Source organism: Mus musculus, chromosome 15 (genome assembly GCF_000001635.26).
Source record: "Mus musculus strain C57BL/6J chromosome 15, GRCm38.p6 C57BL/6J".
Classification (NCBI taxonomy): domain Eukaryota; kingdom Metazoa; phylum Chordata; class Mammalia; order Rodentia; family Muridae; genus Mus; species Mus musculus.
In genome coordinates, this window is record NC_000081.6 from 76,435,171 (window position 1) to 76,452,748 (window position 17,578).

At 52.3% G+C, this 17,578-nt stretch overlaps 1 protein-coding gene across 19 annotated transcripts in view; it reads left to right on the forward strand.

Moving 5' to 3' along the window:
* Positions 1-17,578, forward strand: part of Mroh1 (maestro heat-like repeat family member 1) — a 72,602-nt gene that overhangs the window by 54,733 nt on the left and 291 nt on the right. For 6 of the 19 annotated variants that reach the window (XM_017316554.2, XM_017316555.2, XM_017316552.1 and 3 more), the window contains 15 exons: positions 600-735; positions 835-947; positions 2,068-2,220; positions 8,080-8,234; positions 11,346-11,511; positions 11,999-12,195; positions 13,583-13,654; positions 14,916-15,053; positions 15,469-15,583; positions 15,892-16,038; positions 16,177-16,365; positions 16,635-16,790; positions 16,874-17,008; positions 17,077-17,179; positions 17,258-17,323. In XM_017316554.2, the coding sequence (XP_017172043.1) occupies positions 600-735; positions 835-947; positions 2,068-2,220; positions 8,080-8,234; positions 11,346-11,511; positions 11,999-12,195; positions 13,583-13,654; positions 14,916-15,053; positions 15,469-15,583; positions 15,892-16,038; positions 16,177-16,365; positions 16,635-16,790; positions 16,874-17,008; positions 17,077-17,179; positions 17,258-17,323 (2,041 nt within the window). Of the gene's footprint in view, positions 1-599; positions 736-817; positions 948-2,067; positions 2,221-2,860; positions 4,575-8,079; positions 8,235-10,457; positions 11,512-11,998; positions 12,196-13,582; positions 13,655-14,864; positions 15,054-15,468; positions 15,584-15,891; positions 16,039-16,176; positions 16,366-16,634; positions 16,791-16,873; positions 17,009-17,076; positions 17,180-17,257; positions 17,324-17,578 lie in introns of those variants that run through there. The other 13 variants (XM_030248484.1, XM_011245571.1, XM_011245572.1 and 10 more) reach the window with 7 other exon arrangements.

Below are 17,578 nucleotides of genomic sequence, written 5' to 3' on the forward strand. Positions count from 1 at the left end.
TGTGTGGTATAGATAACTGTGGTCTCTCTCAGTTTATGTTGACATGAGTTGAACCATACTAGGAACAGCAGCCACCTGTTCCCAGGTCTGCATCCGGCCTTAACCTTTCACTGCTGACCTGAAATCCCCCTTTCTCATCTGGCCATTTTTGGGATGTAGAGCTTCAGAGGCATCTAGGCCTGCTTTGAATGGGGACAGCTGAGGGGACTAGGGGAGGCATGTGTGTATGTCCTGGGAGCAGGGGTTTGCAGCCTCTGACAGGCAGGAGGCAGGGCTGCTCTGAGGAGGGAGAGATGGCTCATTACATAAGGCGAGCAGAACTTGAGAGATGGACTGAGGGCCACTCAGGGTAAAGGGCTACACTGTTTCTTTCCCCTGTCCACAGACTTGCCATCTGGGAGTCATTTCACGAGTGGCAGTTGGGTCAGCAGAGTCCTATGGCCCCACTCCCTATACTTAGGGAGCCAGGTGGACTATATGTGAAGAGGAAACGTTTGTCCAGGCCACATAGCCCCCCTCTAGGTCCTACTGATAAAGGCTGGGGTTGACTATTCCCCCAGAATCCTGACAGCCCTACCCCCCCTTCCATCTCCCTGCAGACATTGGTACCCTTCCACAACCTGGGTCTCCTGGTCGGTCTCTTTGCTCCACGGTGTGCGGACACATGGACTACCACCCGCCAGAAAGCCGTGGGCTGTGTCTATTCCCTGCTCTACTTGCAGCTGGGCTATGAGGGTGAGCCCTGCTGGGGATGTGGGGACCGTGGAGGCAGGAGTTGGGTGTGGGGTCAGACTGGAATCACTGGGGAAGGCTTCAGTCGACTCTGGTCCTTAGGCTTCTCCCGAGACCATCGTGATGATGTGGCCGAGCGGCTCCTCACCCTGCAGGATGGCCTTGTGAACGCTGATCCCACCATCCTTTTCCACACTTGCCACAGCATAGCCCAGGTACTTATGGGATCCCAGCAATGAGAAGGAGGGACTGCAGCGCCTGGGGCTAAGGGACTGCCAAGGAAGCACTTGGTACCTCTCTCACTCAGCAGGCCCAGAGGGGCAGCTGTGAGCAGGTTTCATTCAAGGAATTGGTGTTTGGTGACCCATTTGGTCCAAACTGCCATGTCTCCCATACCTGCCTGCTTCGGGGTACCACAGTCTGGGCAGGATCAAGGTATGCTCAATGGTGAAGTGTTGGAGGATGCCCAAGAGGGCTCTGAATACTTTGAGATGCATCTGGCTGTACAGCTGTCTGCCGCCTGCCCCCAGCTTCCTTAGTGAAGACTTCGTGGGTTTCTAGAGATGGAGGGCATGGTGCTGGTGTTTATGTGAGTGTCCCACCCAGAGCTGACAACTGCTCAGAGCCACATTCATGGTCCAGCATGGGCCCCATCTTGGGTCCCAGGAGGCTGAGGCATTTTGTCCACTGCATTTGGAAGTGCAACACTGGGCTAAAATGTCTCTTTCCTGTCCTGTGTATCACACGCCCTGGGTACCATATCCAGCCTGAACCACCCAGCCAGATAGATGTCTAGTCTGGAGGCCAGCAGGGCTCCAAGGATAGCCAAATTAGCCCCTCCCTCAGTGAATTCTCTTTTGTAACCCTGTCTATGAACATTTATCTTCTTCATATGGTGAGGGTTTCTGGCAGAGGCTGATAGGAAGGGCCCCTGGGCCCTTTCTAGTAACGCTCAGTGCTAGGCGGATGGGTCAGGAGGGCCCGGGCTCTGTAGTTGGGGCTTGGTACCATGATGCTCTTCCTTCTGGTGTATTTCCAGTGCTGGGAGAGAAAGAAGAGGAGGCGGAGCTGGAGGGTGGAGGAGGCGGAGCTGGAGGGTGGGGAAGCTGCAGACCTGTCCTGAAATCCCTGTATTCTAGAAAGTTCCAGAGCAGCTCCACACAGGTCACTCTGCTGTCCCCTGTGTGATCCCTGCCCTGCAGCTGCACAAGGACCACCTTCCTGGAACAGTTCCAGACCCAGAAGGGTGAACTCGGCAGAGCTAGGCCCTGACGTTTTCCTCGGGACTCGGTCGGGGGCTGATCCTTCTTCTCTGTCCTGGCATCGCCCTTGTAGGTCATCGCCAAGCGCCTCCCCTCAGACCAGCTCATCAGTCTCTTGCTCACGGTGTTTGAGAGCCTGGGAGACCCAGACAAGAACTGCTCGCGCGCAGCCACAGTCATGATCAACTGCCTGCTGAAGGAGCGGGGCAATGTGCTGCTGGAAAAGGTGAGTACGGAGGGGGGTGGGATGGGGAGGGCGAGGTGAAGGCTGGCGCCCTGATGACCCTTGGAGTTCTGACTGTGTCTGTTCTGGGTCTGATATGGACAGGCCACTTAAAAAACAACTCTATTAAGAATTTTAAACTGAGCAGTGGTGACGCATGCCTTTAATTCCAGCACTCTGGAGGCAGAAGCAGGTGGATTTCTGAGTTTGAGGCCAACCTGGTCTACAGAGTGACCAGGTTGACAGCCAGGGCTACACACCCTGTGTCAAGAAGGGGGAGGGAGCGGGGAGAATTTAAGAGTTTTTATAGCTGTGGGCTCCTTAAGGAAAGTGCAGGCCTGTCATGGTTTGTCCTCTCTGTTCTTATAGTCCTAGCCATTTAGGAGACTGAAGCAGGGGGATCACTTGTACCTAGAAGCTGAGGAGAGCCAAGCATGGTTGTTCTTGACTTTAATCCCAGCACTTTGGAAGTGGAGATAAGGAAGATCAGGGGTTCAAGGCCAAGTTCAGCTGTATAGGTTGTTTGATATCAACCTGAACTATATGATGCCTCCCCCCACACCCCGCCATGTCCAAAGCCACAAGCACTAACATTGAGTTGGCACCTGCTGAGCTCCTGACCCTGTTACCATTGCATCACCAGGTCCCAGGAGATTGCCAGCCATGGGACTTGAGGCTCTTATAGAAACTCCAAGCTCATGGACAGGACAGCGGCTCTGCCCCACTGCCTGCTCTGTACAGCCTATTCATTGTGCCTGGAGGGCCGCAGCTCACAGCTGTATTCTACTGGTAGTTTCCAAACACATATTGGAAGCACCTATGACTGGATTTGCCATGCACTGAGAGTGAAGGGTGTCGCTGCGCTCAATCCCTTTAGATCTGTTTGGTTTCAACAGGCTGGGCAGCCATAGAGTAGATTTACAGTCCTGGAGTGTGTGGGCTCAGCTCATTTGCTAGAGGGGGTTTTGAGGTTCTATATTGACGTATCCCAGAAGAGGAGCTAGAGTATCAGTTACCACAGTCACCTGCCAGCCTCCAAGTCTTCCCTGACCCCTGTTGACACCCCAGGCTACCTCCACTTCCCGATACAAGTGTCTTACAAATGGTGTAAAGGTGAGAGCCCTTGCAATCCCTGTGCTAACCCACAGCTTGCTCCTGGTCATGGCTCTCACATTGGTTCATCTGCTATCCCAGAGCCCGTTAGCCATAGGCTGTGCTTGCTGTCTGTAACAGCTGTCTGATCGTACATTCCAGCTGTGACCTACCTAGAGAGTGGTGGTGGTTTTTCCAGGGCTCCATTTTCTGTCTTTTGGTGACGGGCTTGTGATATCCCATGCTGGGATTTCATTTGCAGTTTTCTGATGACTGAGGGATAATTTGATGACTTCGTTTTGAGGACACTAGATTTTTGCCCAGTCCCTAGTTGGGTTGCCTGTGCTTTCCTGACTGATCTGTAGGAATACCTTGAGTGTTCTGGGGTTCTGCCACGCCTGGGGAACTATGCAGTGAAAAAGAACAGAGCATCTAACAAAAGGACCCCGAAATCAGGGAGCTTCCCACGGTGTGCCCTCTAGACAGGGGTGTGTCCATGTGCTGTCGGATAGCTGATGAAGAAGCCGGTGTTGTAAGGTACAGCCTGGTGGGATCCTGGAGGGAAGCAAAGCAGGAGGACAGAGGGCACAGTGGGCTTTCCAAAGCCACAAAGCTCCCTGGGACAGACATCAAGGACATCCTTGTTGTACAGCCGGAAGGGGAAGAGTTGGTCACCAGGTACCTGTGATTAGTCCATGTACAGTCCACATTTGGCTTAACTGTCATCCAGAGGTGAGCATTTGTGCTCTTTCTGCCTCTTGGCTGACGGGAGTGAAGAGCCAGTGAGCACAGCTGCACAAAGCTCCTGTGTCCTTGCTTACTTTCTGTGGGTGTGTGACCACACTGCACAGTTCACTTAGGGATGGAGAGATGGCTCAGCTGTCAGGAGTCCTAGCTCTTCTTCCAGAGGACCTTATTTCTGATTCCCAGGACCCACATGGTGGTCACAGCCATCTGTCGCTTCAGTTCCAGGGGATCCGATACACCTTCCAATCTGTGGACATCAGACATGTGTGTGGTGCAGACATACATGTGCGCAAAGCACTCATACACATAAATAACAAATCTTGTTTCTTGGTTTTTTTTTTTTGTTTTTGTTTTTGTTTGTTTGGTTTTTTGGTTTTGGTTTTTTGGAGACAGGGTTTCTCTGTATAGCCCTGGCTGTCCTGGAATTCACTTTGTAGACCAGGCTGGCCTCGAACTCAGAAATCTGCCTGCCTCTGCCTCATAAATCTTATTTTTAATTAAATTTTATTTTAGACTTGTTTCATGTGTATGACTGTTTTGCATGCATGTATGTGTGTGTCCTGTGTGTGTGCAGTGCCTGTAGAAGCCAGACGGTGCTAAAGGATCTGGAACTGGACTTAGGGGTGGTTACTCACCATCATGGGGTGCAGAGGGCCGAACTTGGGTCCCACAGGAACAGTTGAGCGCTCTCTCTAAGCCTGACTTCTTTTTTTCTTTTTCTGTGTGTGTGAGGTGGGGGAAGAGATGGAGAGGGGGAGAGAGAGATGGAGTGGGGAGAGGGAGAGGGAAGGAGAGGGAGGGAGGAGGGAGAGAGGGGGGAGGTGGGGGGGTTATGTCTGTGGAGGCCAGAAGAGAGGGTTGGGTTTTCTGGAGCAATAGTTACAAGTAGTTGGAAACCACCCAAAGCTATGTGCTGGGAACCCATCTCTGGGTCATTTGGAAGAGCAAGACTCTCTGAATGTGCTTCTGTGTGCGTGTATGTGTTTTAATTATTTGGGAGCATCAGAACTTACGGGTACCCATGCCATAGCACACACATCGAATTCAGATGACACCATAGGGGAATTCATCCTGTGACACTGGGGACATCCAATTCCAGTCCTCAGGCTTGACAGAACGTCATCTCACCAGCCCACATCCTGTTTTTGGTTTTGTTCAAAATTACGTATGTGCATATGTATGTGTATATGCATGTGTGTGTCCACAAGAATGCAGGTGCCTGCAGAGGCCACAGACATTAGAGCTGGAGCTGCCTGGTGTGGGTGCTGGGAACCAAACTCAGGACCTCTGTAAGAGCAGTGGGACACACTCTTAACCACGGAGCTGTTTTTCCAGCCCCATCATTGTGATTTTGATATGCATTTCTCTGGCAGTTAATGAAACTAATCATCTTTGCATATGTATATTGGCCTTTTGTATATTGCCTTTGGAAAATATCTGTTCAAGCCCGTTTGTTATTGTTGTTGACACCATAGGGGAATTCATCCTGTGAATTTTCGACTTTATTATTAATGTTCCATCATTCTGGGGATAGAATTCAGGTCACCAGGCAAGTGCCTTTAGCCACTGAGCCACCTTGCTGGCCCTCAGAGATTGCTAGTAGGTTTGTTACCTTTGTACATCTTGAATAGTAATCCCTTATCAGATATGTGCTTCATCCTGTAGTAACTATGTGGTTTTGTCCCTTGGTACGCCAACGTTTTGAGGTTGAGGTTGGTGTCACCTTCTTCTTTTATTGCCCATGCTTTTGGTGTCATATCCCAGAAATCACTGTTGGACCCTTTGCAGAGCTTTATGGTTTTAGGTCTCCTTTTTTTTTTTTTTTTTTTTTTTTTTTTTAATAGAGCCAGGTGTCCTGGCATGGCTGAGCCCAGTCAAGAGTTTAGACTTCAGTCTGTACCTGGCATCTCAATTATCTTATAACTTGGCATATCTGATTTCTTGGCCCTTTAGGGTTATGAGAAACCTTTCTGGCCCAAGAGGCTCCAGCAGGAGCTTCTTACAGACAGGCTGGTGCTGTTGGACTTCTGGTTCAACACTGAGTCACTGAGGTTCTAGGGGAGGCATGCAGCTGGACTGAGTTACCACCGGATATAGCATGATTGTGTACAAAGCACGCTGCCAGTGAGGCAAGGTGGGAGGGTGGTTAGAGCAGACCTTTAGCACCTGTGTCAGGCAACAGGAGGAGGGTCTTCTGAGGCTCAAAAGGGAACACAGTGCAAGGGGAGAGGGGACAGAGAGACACCATCATGTGAAAGCAGTCAGGAATGTGCTCAAGTCAGCATGAGGGCTACATGTGGCCCCCAGGAAAACCCTGGGAACACTCCAGGATGTGCGCAGAAACTTACACACGAACGTTCATAGCAGCATTGTGTAAACTCTACCAGTTTGTGAATGAGAAAAGAAAATGTGGCACCCCTCTCTGTACAGTGGACCGCGATCTCATCCTACAGAGGAATGAAGTTCTAACACATCTGCAGTATAGACAAGTCCCGAGAGACACTGTACCTACGGAAAGCCAGAAGCAGCAGCACTATGCACCGTGTAATCCATTTCCATGAAATGTTCCCACTACCAGGCCACCACACCTGGTCACTGCTGTCATAGTTGGGAGAAAAGTGATACTTTTCAGAGTTGGTTGAGCAGTAGGCCCTGACCAATGCTAAAACATCTCCTAGAGACTCAATAACTCTTGTCACAACTTTAGAGAGGAGCTGGGAGTATGGCTCGGTCCTAACAAGAGCCCAACAAACACAACTTCCCCCGCAAAGAAACAACCAGCAAACTTTCTAGAAGCCAGAAGTATCGAGGAAGCTCTCAGTTGCCAGTGGCCAGATGCCACAGACCTGCTGAGGCCACAGCCGGGACAGGGCATAGATCCAGAAGATGAAGGGACAGATGAGCAGGTGGATAGGAGGGGGCTATGCCATTAGTGAACCATGGGTGAGTGACTTCTTGTACCCAAGGAAGGCCATCCAGTCACCTCACAACTCTGAGCCCTGTAGACTCCAAGGACACTGCCATGCATAGTCTACACTGAATTTTCAGCCTCCTGGATTCACCAAGGAGATGGGACCATCCCCATTGGACCCAGAATCTTTCCAGTGTTGGGGAACTTTCTGGTTCCATCTAATGGTTCCCTTGCCAAGGGGGAGAGGGTTGGAAATGACTAACTCTGGTTAGAGTGTTCACTATTCTCAGGGGCTAAATGACATTTGCTCCTGTAATCTCTGCATGCAGCTTTGGCCGAATGTGTGGGTGGAGGGGGGTACTCTACATGTCAAGACTGCCCAGGGTAGGCTACGTTTTGGAGAGCAGTCAAGGCTGCAGATCTACCCACCACATTATGTAGTTCCAAAGGGAGCTTCCAGAGGCCAGAGCTTTACCACTTGCGCGTATTCACGTTCCCCAGTGCTTGTACTACCTGCTTTGTACAGCAGCAAGACATCCACAAGCGGAGGTTGGTGTTGCCTCAGGCCCTGCCCCTCCTCTCAGTCACAGGTCCATCACTCCTGTGTGGTCCCAGCCTGATTCCTCAAATGAGTCCCGCCCTGGGTAGACGATGGCTGAGTTACAGGAACGCTGTGGAGCCTCCTTAATCACCTACTCGGGCCATCTCCGAGTAACTGTACTTCTGTTCTGCCTCCCCCCTTCTCCTCTGTAGCGCTGGGAATCTAAACCAGGGTAGTCTCCTACAGATCGGTAAATGCACTACCACTGGGCCGTGGCCACTTGTCTCTTCTCACGTGGGATCTGGGTTCTCATTCTTAGCTCCTCACACCTATGGGAGGATTCTCTTAGACTTTTCTGCCACAAGCCTGCAGCCTGCCATCAAGAGCTCTGCGTTTCTAAGGACCTTCCTTCTCACAGCCTAGGCTATGGAACGAACTAGAGATATCTGTGTGTGTGTGCATACGCGTGCTCGTGTGTGCGCACACCCCTCCCCTGTCACGTCTGGTGTGGATGTGTACAGAGTTTCAAAGCCTGACTGCAACCTCCCACTTGAGCCTGTCCTGTCTGCAGGTACCTGAGATTGTGAGTGTGTTGCGAGCCAAGCTGCGGGATACCCAGGAGGAACACGTCCTACCAGCTGCCCAGCACAGTGTATACCTCCTAGCATCTCAGCACTGCGAGGCTGTGGTATCCAGTCTCCTGGGGAGCCCCCTGCCTTTTGACAGGTACTCAGTACCCTGAGCGTGTTTGGTGGAAGCCACACTCCAACTTTGGGGCTTTTATTCCTGCATGGCATAGTGTGTGCGTTCCTTCAGCATCTCTCCTCTACCTCTGCACCCTGAATTTTCTTCAGGAGTCCCCATAGACCTAGGCTTGTGAAAAAGATAATCAAATCGAAAAAGGCCCTGCCTCTCAGGTATTCAAGGCATCTATCGCTCTCCATATGTCTCGGGATCCTGATTAAGACCCTTCTTGGACATAGCTGCTAAGGCAGGCTTCCTAAAGCTCTCCCTGGTGGCCACTGTCCTTAACCTCCTCTCTGGCACCGACACTACCTGGCTGCTGTGCTTCAGTGACTCACTAGCACACTCAGCACCTGTGAGCAAACCTCACCATGACCACTGTGGGCTCCTCGAGCCTAGGAACTGTGTTTACCCTGTATCGCTGCATCTCCCTAAATCGTCACTCAGCTCACCAAAACAGCCCTCTTTTTCTTCTTGCCAGCCTTTCTCTTTTACCCTGGCTTGAGGGTATGGGCTTTTAGGTCTCATCTTTCTTTGTAGTCTTGGTTGGGTCAGACTTAAGGCCACTGCTGGTCCAGATGGTGTGGTCCCTATTTGTGAAGGTGTTAAGGTACATGATGCATGTGTCACTACCAGCTTGTGTTCTTATCAAGCTTGGAGGCTGCACATTGGGAGTGACTGTGTGTGTATGTGTGAATCTGCCTGTCTCTCCCCTTCTGTGTGTGTGTGTCTGTGTATTTCTTCTCTGTCTCTTTTGAGCATGCATGTGTGTTGATGGGAGTGTCCCTGGAGGCCAGAATAGGGTGTTGTATCCTTCAGAGTTACCGGTGGTTGTGAGCCATCCCAAACAGGTGTTGGGATCTGAACTCTTGAAGCAAACCCTCTTAGCTGCAGAGCCATCTCTCTAGCCCCTCCCTTGTCACTAGAGTGGGGAGTTCTCATTTAAGTGAACTTCCTTACCTATTCCCCGTGGGATCTTCTGCAGTCATTTCACCTCCCATTGAGACATAGATGTGCACAGGAGGGCCTGCAAATCCTGGCACCCCTGCAGGGCTCTCTGTGCTTACAGACTTCAGATACTGCTTGGATGGAGGCAGAAGAGGCGTCCAGCCTCCGGGTCCCCTCCACTCTTCAGCTGAGCCCTCAATCTGCCACCAGTGCCCTTCTGCTGCTTCCTGGGGCAGGAGAGGGGCTTTGCCTTATCCTGAGCTCTGTGAGTGGACTGAAGACTCCTGGCTTACTTGCTCAGTATACAACAAGCTGGCTTGCTCTTACTGCTGTGTGTCTTACCTACACTGTACCTTCCCAGGGGATGTTCATAAGCCTTTCTATTCTGAGCCGTTAAGTAGTAGTCAGAGTTTAGAAGTCTTCTGTAGAATAGGACACGAAGAGCCTGTCACATGCATGTGGGGGTGGGGTAGACCTTTGAGTTATGCCAAGCCCATGTGCCACGATGGGACTTGATGCTTATAAATGGTTGGGAAAGGTGAATACCACTTCTGACATACAGGGCATAGGAGATGCAGATCTGTGACCCCCCGCCATGCTCACCCACTACACTTGTGATGGGCTGCTCTAAACAGAGAGCATCACAGCCAAGGACCACAGAATCTGAATAGCTTGTGCTCTGGCCTTATGGGTGGTGCACAGCCATCTGCTGGGGGAACTGAGCCTGGCTTCAGGGCACTCGGGTGCTGGTGTGAGTCCTTCACAGCACTGCACACGGCTTTGCCATGGCAGGGTGGTCTGCCTTCCTCACAGACTCTTTGGTCTTGCAACTTAGAGAAGGTTTCCAGTGGTATCCATGAAGTAATGTCACTTTCTGCTTTCTGTTGGTTGCTGCGAAGGGACCCATGTGTGACTAGCTCACTGTCTTTGTAAGATGTAGCTTTTCCCTTGGAGTGGTCTCTGCTTCTTGCTGCTGTCTTAGTCTACTGGGCTTCTGAATTGTACAATAGTGTTGCACAGCCTCATTTTGTTTTGAGACACACTGACCTTAAATTTGCTCTGTAGCTGAGGCTGCCTTGAATTCTTGACCCTTGTGTCTGGGGTGCTGGGGTGACGAGCGTGCACCTCTGGACTTTTCTCATCAATTGCAGACAAAACCTCAATCATTTTCCCCCCCATATTTCTGAGCTGCTAGCTTTACTGCCTGCCTGTCTCTTTTCTGTCTTCTGAACTCCTCTTTGCTCTATTAAATCCTAGGTAGTGCCCCACCCCCTCCAGGATCTCACTGTACAACTCTGGCTGGCCTAAGATCTGCATCCTGGGTACTGGGATTAAAGGCATGCACCAACCTCCAACCCCCAACTTACCCGTTCTCTCACCTGCCTTATCTGGGCTGATGCCAATGTGCCTAACAAGTGTGATATGTGCTTGATCTCTACAGTCTCTTTGGTTCTCTTAACTTCATATTTATATTTATTTTTGTATGTATGTGCATGCCACAGAACCGAGGACACAGGACTAGTTTTGGAAGCTGGTTCTTTCCTTCTGATGTGTGAGTCCCAGGGATTGAACTCGGACCGTGGGGCCTGGTGGCAGATCCCCTTATTCACTACGCCATTCTGCAGACATCAGCTCTCTTAGAGTCGCTATTTGTAGTTTCCTATTTCTAATAGAAGTCAGAAGTTTGTCATACATTTCTGCAGAATACATGGGCATACTTGCCTCCCAGTGTGTTGGGCACTGCCATGAGTGCTATCCTGCCACCTGTTGTGCCTGAGTGCTCTCCTCATGCCTCTTCCTTGTGTCCTTGGTCCTCTGACTGTGTGCTGTCCCTGTCCCTGGGATTGATGCTTCCTTTGGAATCTTTACTTCCGGCAGCTCCTTAAAGACCTATGCTCCCTGCCTTAGGTTTTCTGTGCACAGCCCGGCAGGTTTCCTTCTGCTTCTATTGCCAGCTGTTTCCAAACCCTGGGGTCAGAGGAATGGGCAAGTTCAGATCTGACTTCAGGGCACCATCTCCCTCCCAGCAAGATGACTCTGGCATGTCTGAACCTTGCAGAACTGGGGACAACTGCAGCACAAGGTGGTGGTGAGCAGGGTGTTGCAGCCAGCAATGGCTCACGATGCATTTTCTTGCTGTTGTAGCCACACCTGCGCCCTGTGGCGGGCACTGGCAGTGGAGCCCGGCCTCACGGCTCAGGTCTTAGAGTTACTTCTGGAGAAGATGAGCAAAGATGTCCCATTCAAGGAGAGCCGTGCCTTCCTCCTGGGCAGCACTGCAGACAGAGTAGCGACGCTGCTTCCCCTTGCGGTGAGTAGGGACTCGGGGGGCTACCTTACATGCTGCCCCTGCCCCCACATGAGGCCTGGGTACCCCAAAGGCACCTGGCAGCTGTGCTGGGGCTCATAAAGACCAGCAGGTGTTAGCTCCCAAGGGAGCACACTTCACATTTTATCCTGTGGAAAAAAAAATAAACCCAGCCCAGCCACACTTTAAGCAATAAAGCAGCTGTGAGAATTTCCTCTCCTTTCTAAGGAACCAAGAACAGATGGTCTGAAGTTTGTCCCCACGAAGGCCACACTGTTCCTCTCTCCTGCCTAATGCCCAGAGGACTGAGCTACACAGGGTCCTACCAACTCAGTGGCTTCCTGGGTTCCTCCTACCTCTCCCTAGAGACTCAAAACTTCAACTGTATATGGGGTTCATACAAGGCTTGGACCCCTTTGAGTCCTGGAGTAGGGGTACAGGAGTTGCTGTGGTCTCAAGGGAGATATGACTTGTAGTGGCTCTGCCCCAGGCCACCTGTGCACTGTATGAAGTCCTGTCTGCCCCATCATCTGGAACCGTGGTCCTAGAGCTCTACCCTCAGCTGTTCGCAGCACTCCTCCTACGAGTTAGCTGTACTGTGGGTGTGCAGCTGCCCCGGAACCTGCAAGCCAAGGAGCGGAGAAGCACCAGCCCGGCCAGAGCAGCCAGGAATCTTGATCCCTGCAGGTAATGGGGTTCTCACCTGTCATCCCCTGCTTGTGTGCCTGTGTGTGCGTGCGTGCGCTAGTGTGTGATGTCAGCTGCCTGGCCTTGAAGGAGACATAAAAGACCTTGTCTGAAGAACGGTGGGCTTGGGAGTGGCTTTCCTTCCCAGGACCAAAATCTCTCTCTGGTGCAGGTTGGGACGGTCATTTGTGTTTCAGGCTTCCAGGGTTTCTTCTCACCCCTGCAGGTAGCTTCAGACTAGTATAGTAAAGTATCACATGGCTGTGCTGGCTGGGGCTAGGGAGCACTCAGATGAGGTCAGACTGGCGCCCTGAGTTTTGTGGCCGGGCTGAACCTGTATTGTCCAGCACTGTAACCGTGATGGATGTTCACAGCTCAGGACAGGAGCTGCTAACATGCCCTGCATCTCTTGCTATCCAGGGCTGAGTTCTTACTGTCTGCTAAGTCCTGGCTCATTAGGGCACTTGAGGCAGGGTACTTGCTTATGACTAGGGAGCCCTGGTACACCATGGTATCTGACTCCCGCATGCTGGTGCTGGCCTGGTTCTGTGCAGCACCCTGGGCCACAGTCTAAGCAGAAGTTGAGACCTCCAAGAGAGATGCAGCAGTGCCATCTAAACCATAGGATAAGGCCACCATCTTCCCATTCCGACTGCCCTAGGTCTTTCCTGTTCAGGTTATCTGGCTTTGGTACCTTAGCCAGGGACACTTGGGGTTGGACAGCCTCAGTTTACCCCACTGCTGTCATCACTCCTGCCCAGATACACAGTAAAGTATGAACAAGACAGCAGACCTGAGCCTTGTGTGCTCAGAAACAGCTCTCCTACCTGTGAAGACTCCTGGGCTGAGATCTCTTTGCAGCACGTAGTTGACAGGGGTCACCAACCATGACCATCCTTCAAAGTTCTATGCAGATAGGTACCAATTGCTCATATGTCCCTAAGCCTGCCTTCATAGATGTGGCAGTGGCCTGGGAAAAACTGAGCAGTTCTCAGTTGGGCTATAGGCCCCAGTCCACTCATCCTGTGACCAGCGGTGGGTGGCTTTCAGGTCTGGGCTAGGCCCACACTCAGTCCTCATCTGGCCTGTGGTTGGCCCTGCCCACACAGAGGATGTTCCTTGCAGGTATACTGTTGGCATCTACCCAGTCACCACAGCAGCTGTTGTGCCATTTTCTCGGTCTGCAGTCAGAGTAGACTACCCTGAAGCAACTAGATCTTCCCCTGGAGCCCAGGATTCCCAGGAGTTGCCTTCTAGCTCTTTTCTTGGGGGATGAGCCTATGCAGGATAGAACCTGTAGATGCCCATTAAGGGCTGTTAATAGCATGTCACCAAAAGATATTCACAGGAGGTAAAACCATTCCATATCTCCCACCTGTCCCTCCAGGCTGCAGCCCTCTACTCTAGCCCTGTGCATGGTCCTGTCCATCATGCCTTCCACTGGATGCTACCAGCTAAGGTCTTACACAGCATGCAGGCCAGCAAGGCCTACCCTCTGCCTAGACAAGCGCTGCATGAGTTGGACCCTACCTTCCCTCCCATCCTGCTCTCCCATTTGGCAGTCAGTCTTTCCTATGGGACCCATGGAGGAAGGAACCACTGCAGTTACAGGCTCTCGCTGCCATCACCTCTTGGTGGGTGAAACCTCACCTAGGGAGTGTTGTGTTGTGCTACCCCTGACCCTCAGACCTCAGGGTCCATCTTCCAGGATCCTCGGCATTACAGGACACTGCAAATGCATCAGGGCTATGGTACTGGAGGGCCATGCATTTCTGCAAGGGGTGTTACCCATTCTGATAAGCTACATTGATATAGCAATCTGTTTAACTTTTCCCCACAGGGGAAGGGTCTAACTTAGCAGGGGCCAAATTCCAATTCTAGCTAAGCCTAGGAAGCAACACCATTAGCCCTCCTGCAAGAGACTGGAGTCAGACGCTTGCCACAGGACCTGAGGGAAGGAGTCAGTAGGGAGTAGCCCTGTCTCACAGTGCCCCTCCCCCATCCCTAGCTTAGCTGACATCTCTTTGTGGCCTCACTTTAAGGATCTATTCAAGCCTCAGTTGAGTTGGGCAGGAGACTGTCACCCCTTCCAGAGAGGCCTCTGTATCCTCAAGATAGACACAGACTATATCCAGGTCCAGGCTCAGGGGTGGACAAGTCTCTCTCTCTCTCTCTCTCTTTTTTTTTTTTTTTTGGTTTTTTGAGACAGGGTTTCTGTGTAGCCCTGGCTGTCCTGGACTCACTTTGTAGACCAGGCCGGCCTCGAACTCAGAAATCTGCCTGCCTCTGCCTCCCGAGTGCTGGGATTAAAGGTGTGCACCACCACGCCCGGCTTGGACATGTCTTAAAAGCTAAATCTGTGGCCCTTGTGTATATCTTAATGATTCTGTATATTTTCCTCAAGTCTGGTAAAAACCAGTCTAGCTAGCTCCCCTCCAGGCCAACAGACTAGTCTTTCCTTTGAGCCCATTATCAGTCCTACTGAGGATCCACAGGCCTCTTCTGAGTTGGCTCCTGGAAGGATACCTAGCAAGGATAGGCCAGGGCAGCCAGGGGGAATCCTTTCCTGAATGTGCACGTGAGGGAGCTACTCTCCCAAGTGACTGACTTGCTAGCATTTGCTGGCCTTGGTAGAAGGGGACATTTCAGAGAGCCTATGCTTCGCCCAGGGAAGGGTACCCACAGCAGATGGGCCATCAGATCCCACCCTACACCAACAGCTCTGCAGTGGATGCCCTTCAGGCCCTGCTGCTCCGCAGTGGCAGTCAGGACATGCTGCGCTGTGTTGAACTGGAGCGGGGCTGGGAGCTACTCAAAACCTCGGCAGGGCACGAAGATGGAGTTGCCCAGCTGGCAAGGTAAGCAGTGACAACCTGTCCAAGGGAGACATCAGGGGCATGGGACACATGTCAACAGGCACAGAGGAGGCGCCTCCTGCCAGGCAGTGGTGGCACATGCCTTTAATCCCAGCACTTAGAAGGCAGAGGCAGGTGAACTTCTGAGTTTGAGGCCAGCCTGGTCTTCAGACAGGACAGACAGGGCTAAACAGAGAAACCCTGTCTTGAAAAACCAAAAAAAAAGAAAAAAAAAAAAAAAAAAAAGAAAAAGAGAGAAGGGGCCTCCTGTGGGCTGGAAAGGGGAGAATGTCTGGGGTTCCAGCTATGCATAGTTGGGAGGTAAAATACCCTGGGGGCAACACGGGAGCTGGTCTAGGACCGTGTTTGCCAACATCCAGGGTGGCTAGCTCCTGCCTTTTGGGGTCTCCTTCCCTAGTTCCATGGCAAAGTATGCAGGCCCCCGACTTCCTCCGGTGACAAAGGCCCTCGCGTGCACACAGAACAGTGTGTATGAGATCCAGAGGGTCACTTCCACAGCGTTCCTGGCTGAGGTAGGACCTGCGGGAGCCCGCATCAGAAGCCTTGTGTTTTGAAATGAGAAGCTGCTTGGCCTCTCCAGTCCTTGCCAGAGCTTGCTTAGCCTCACCTGGCAAAACCTTGGCTAGAGTCAGCCAGGGGGAGGCCCTAGGTCAGGTCTGAGCCTGCTGCCAGAGACTGATGAGCCTCTGAAGACTGGGAGGCCAGAGTAGGCGCAGGCCCTCAACTTCCCCTTCCCGCGAACCCTCCTATGGCTACAGTGTGTGGGCGGAAGCTGGTGTGGGTCAGTGGGTGCAAATGGTCAGAGCAGCTCTGCCTCCAGCTACTTAGCAGTAACGTGGTCAATGACCTGATGCTCCTGGAACCACTGCTGGACAACCTGACAGCCCGCCTAAAGGATTCCAGTGCCAGCGTACGGCGTCTAGTGCTCCGAGGCCTGGCCAACATGGCTTCTGGCTCACCTGACAAGGTGGGCTGGCCCCCCAGGAGGCCAGGAGATATGGCTGAGTCTAAGGGGGCGGCATGGGGAAGCTGATCTAGCTTACCACGACATAGGGAAAGGGGGGTTCACCTGGAGGGGGGTCCCTTGAACACAGCTGTCTCCTAGGTGCGAGCTCATGGCCCGCAGCTCCTGACAGCCATGGTCAGTGGACTGGATGATGGTGATGAACCACACAGTCCAGTGGCCTTGGAAGCCATGGTGGGCCTTTCACGGCTGCTGGATCTAGTGGAGCCATGGGACCTACGCTTGGTGCTGCTGCACACGACCATCCGCATCCGGCCCTTCTTTGACAGTGTAAGCTGCTTGACACCCAGAGGTCTAGCTTAACCCTCAGCCAGACCCTGTAACTGTTGGCAGACATCCCTGTGCGAGTGCTGAGGGTGGCTCTGGCTCCCCAACACCAATGATCGAATCTTCTGTGTTAGCCTACAACCTCCTGTGCTCACTGTTGCATGCCCACTGCAACCCACCTTCAAATCCACAGTACAAAAGGAGGAGGCTAAGAATGCAGGGAGGCCTGCCTAGAAAGGGGGGCTGGTGCTGACGTGGCTGTACCCCGCTAGGAAAAAGTGGAGTTCAGGACAGCATCCATCCGCCTCTTTGGACACCTGAACAAGGCCTGCCATGGGGACTGTGAGGATGTCTTCCTGGAGCAGGTCGTGGGTGGGCTGGTGCCACTCCTACTGCATCTGCGGGACCCTCAGGTTCCAGTGGCCAGTGTGAGTGACCATTGAGTTTAAAGGAAAGGGTGCCGGGCTCAGCTCCAAGAGGACCTCAGGCTCAGCATCCCATTATCTCACAGGCCTGCAAGTTTGCCCTGTGCATGTGTGTCCCCCACCTGGAATGTGCGGAGCTGGCGGCTGCCTTCTACAAGTACCTTCAGGAGGGCCGCAGTGTCCACTTTGGGGAGTTCCTCAATTCCACGTGCAAGCACCTGGTGAGCAGCGTGTGTGTGGGAGCCCCTCCCAGGGCTGGGCTGAGGACCCTGACCCTCGTATTCTACAGATGCACCACTTCCCTGACCTGCTGGGCCGCCTAGTGAGCACCAACCTGTTCTACTTCAAAAGCAGCTGGGATGACGTCAGAGCTGCTGCCCCCATGTTCACAGGTAAGCAGGCCCCTTCCTTACCCTAGCACGCCCTGCCGCCCAGTTTATACACCATACAGCTTATCCCACCTGCTTCAGGGTTCCTGGTGTTGCATGCAGAGCCTGAACAAAAGACTCAGGTGGACCTGGAACAGCTCATTGTAGGTGAGTGAGCACACCCCCAAATCCCTACCTGATCCCAACCTTCCCCTCCTGTTGGGGCTCTGCTGACCCTGTAGGCACCCGCAGGGACTAAGTGATTTTCCTGGATTTCAGGATTTTTTTTTTCCCCTGTCACTGGTGACCTCATCGTCTCTAGTAATTCACGGAAACTTCTTAACTGTTCCAAAAGAGCTTAAAAAACACTAAAAAAGGAAAAACTATCTTTCCGTTGGCTCCCGAGCCCTCCCAGCAGAGGCC